The 3,015-nt window shown below is 32.9% G+C and overlaps 1 protein-coding gene and 1 pseudogene across 1 annotated transcript; both read left to right on the top strand.

Annotated features, from left to right (window-relative positions):
• Window positions 1-560: 560 nt before the first annotated feature.
• On the top strand, window positions 561-1,757 carry LOC146886197 (uncharacterized). The gene has a single exon (XM_085673331.1). The coding sequence runs from the start codon at window positions 561-563 to the stop codon at window positions 1,755-1,757; it is 1,197 nt and encodes a 398-aa protein (XP_085529457.1).
• A 15-nt stretch (window positions 1,758-1,772) lies between these two features.
• On the top strand, window positions 1,773-2,746 carry LOC146886196 (uncharacterized; annotated as a pseudogene).
• Window positions 2,747-3,015: the final 269 nt, after the last annotated feature.

The raw sequence follows: 3,015 nt of genomic DNA, 5'->3' as shown, positions 1-3,015 counted from the left end.
AAGAAATTTAGGGTTCAAGAATTGAAATCAAGAATAGGGAATACGGTTCAGATAGTTTGGATAAAATTCTGATCCAATATTAAAATTTAGATTTCCCATATTTTGAAATCTGTAAAAATAATATAAAAAACTGATCTAAAAAATATATAAAAAAATGGATATAAAGTAAAAAGCAGAATCTATAAAGTAGTTTTATAATGGACCGGTTCAGTTTAAAATTGGATCAGATTGGGTAAACCAATTTTTTTGCCCACCCTTAGTTTGAGAGATTCTTTTGTTCTATCTTCATTAGTGAGTTATATAGCTTGTGCTCATAGAATTTCTGTTGCTTAGAATTCCTTTGTGTGAACTGTTCCAAAGTCAAATGAGTTGTTATGTTATATTAAATGGTGCTAGTGTTGAGTTCACAAATTGGACTACGTGTTTGGTTGTTTCTGAGCTCTAACCAAAAGCAGTGGTTATAATTTATACACACAACAATGGATCAGAGTTGGATAAATTTTTTATGCACAACAAATGAATATGAGAATGGAGTAGAAGAATTTTTTGAATTTGCAAATATGAATGTTCCGGATAATAATGGAAAATTCTATTGCCTGTGTGTTAATTGTTTGAATGAGAGAAAACTACCAACTAACGTTATTCGGGAGCATGTTCTTTGTGATGGTTTCTTAAAGAGCTACACAAAGTGGATATGGCATGGTGAATTAATAGACATGCCAAGTGTAGATGTGTCTGAAGCAGGAGAAGTTGATTTAGAGATGGATGATCGAATGGAGGAAATGATTCGTGATATTGGACATCATTCCTTTCAACGTGCGAATGTGTATGACAATTTGTGTAATGACGCAGAAAAACCTCTGTACGCAGAATGCACTAAGTATACTCGATTGTCAGCGGTATTAAAATTGTTCAATGTGAAGGAAAGAAATGGGTGGACTGATAAAAGCTTCACGGAATTACTTGAGTTGTTGAGTGACATGCTTCCTAAAGCTAACACATTGCCAACACACAATTATGATGCGAAGAAGATATTGTGTCCGATGGGTATGGAGTATCAAAAAATTCATGCATGCCCAAACGAATGTGTCTTGTACAGGAAGGAGTTAGCCATGTTACATCAATGTCCACAATGTGGGGTGTCACGATACAAACAGAAACATAGTGAGTTTGAATCTGATAGTAAGGGTCCTTCGGCGAAAGTTTTGTGGTATCTTCCTATAGTTCCACGATTGAAACGTTTATTCAGCAATGCAAATGATGTAAAAGTCATGAGATGGCATGCAGATGGACGTACAACAGATGGCCATTTGAGACATCTGGCAGATGGTTTGCAATGGAAGAAAATTGATTCCATGTTCCCAAATTTCTCCAATGATTCAAGGAACATTAGATTTGGACTTGCTACAGATGGAATGAATCCATATGGTAACTTGAGTAGTAAACATAGTTCATGGCCTGTTCTATTAGTGATTTACAATTTACCTCCTTGGTTGTGCATGAAACGCAAATATGTTATGTTATCCTTGATGATCTCAGGTCCAAGACAACCAGGAAACGACATTGATATTTATTTAACCCCATTAGTTGAAGATTTGAAGATGTTATGGGAGGAGGGTGTTGATATGTTTGATGGGTACACTAGTGATTCATTCAAGTTGCATGCCATGTTATTTTATACAATCAATGATTTTCCAGCATATGGTAATTTAACTAGATATAGCACTAAGGGTCACAACTTTGGTTGTTGTAAGTAAACTTTTATTACTTTTATGAAGTTTGAATATATTCAATATGTTATTCTTATATTATTTATTTTCAATGTTTAAGGTATTTACATCATAGATGCACTGAGAAGAAGAATGATCCCATATATGGATTTATTGATCCTATTGCCATTCAAGGCGTTGGGAATAAAAGTGAAGAGGTTCAAAAGTACCTATTAGAGACATTTGATGTTGAGAAAAAAGAAGTGTACTTAGTGCCTTATTTGTAGCAGTAAGAATGTCTTTTATACATTAAATTATATTTATGTAAAACTTAATTGTATATAATGGTATTTGAATCTGTAGGGGTCATTGGCAGTTGCTGGTAATTGTTCCTGAGAAGTTTGTTGTGGTTCTTTTGTGTTCATTACACAAGAAGCCTAACACTTTGAAAATTAAAAGTACATTACAAGCGTAAGTTTTTTTTTATTAACTTATTTTGTGTTATATAATTTCATTTTACTAAGTTCCATATTAGGCACAATTTCAATATACATTAAATTTTACAGAGCGGTTGAGGCTCATTCCAGGTTGCAGGGACAACAAATCACTTCTAGAAAGAAGTTGCAGTTCATTGCGCCAACTGTAAGTAGTTAATCTTCAAACTATTGAAATACAATTATCAAATTTATGATATTATATGAATTTAACTTGTAGTGCTCACGTCAATCGGGAAGTTATGAGTGTGGATATTATACCATGACGCACATGCATAGAATCATATCCGCAAACATTGTTGACTCATGGGATATGGTAATATGTACAATTTATAAATCACATCTTAAGTATTTATCCCTAAAAGATTGTTGACTCAACTATTCATTGTGTAGATTTTCAATGACACATCTCCAATGGATCAAGGAGTCTTGAAGGAAGTTCGTGAGCAGTGGGCTTCATTTCTTTTAAGTGTTTATATGAGATGATGTTAGGTGTTTTATGACTTATATAGTAATTCGTTTTGGAGTAGTATTATATTTCATATAAACATTAGATTCCATTCCATGCAAATATTATATTGAATGAGATTTGTTTTCTGGATGTTTTGGGTAATTATATACAGGTTTGGTATATGGTAGGAAGCATAAACGAATTTTCCATAAAAAAATAATAAATTACTTTTTATACCGGTTGAGGTCATAGTTGGTGTAAAATATGTAATTTTTTATACCGGTTGGAACTATAATCGGTATAGTAAGTCATTTTTTTCTTACATAACTTTCCATTTTCAAGAGGTATAGAAGGTTGGAAC

Source organism: Vigna unguiculata, chromosome 5, assembly GCF_037176805.1.
Source record: "Vigna unguiculata cultivar grain cowpea cultivar isolate G323 ecotype 2 chromosome 5, ASM3717680v1, whole genome shotgun sequence".
Classification (NCBI taxonomy): domain Eukaryota; kingdom Viridiplantae; phylum Streptophyta; class Magnoliopsida; order Fabales; family Fabaceae; genus Vigna; species Vigna unguiculata.
Note: the sequence above shows the minus strand (reverse complement) of the source record. Positions and strands in the feature narration are given on the sequence as shown.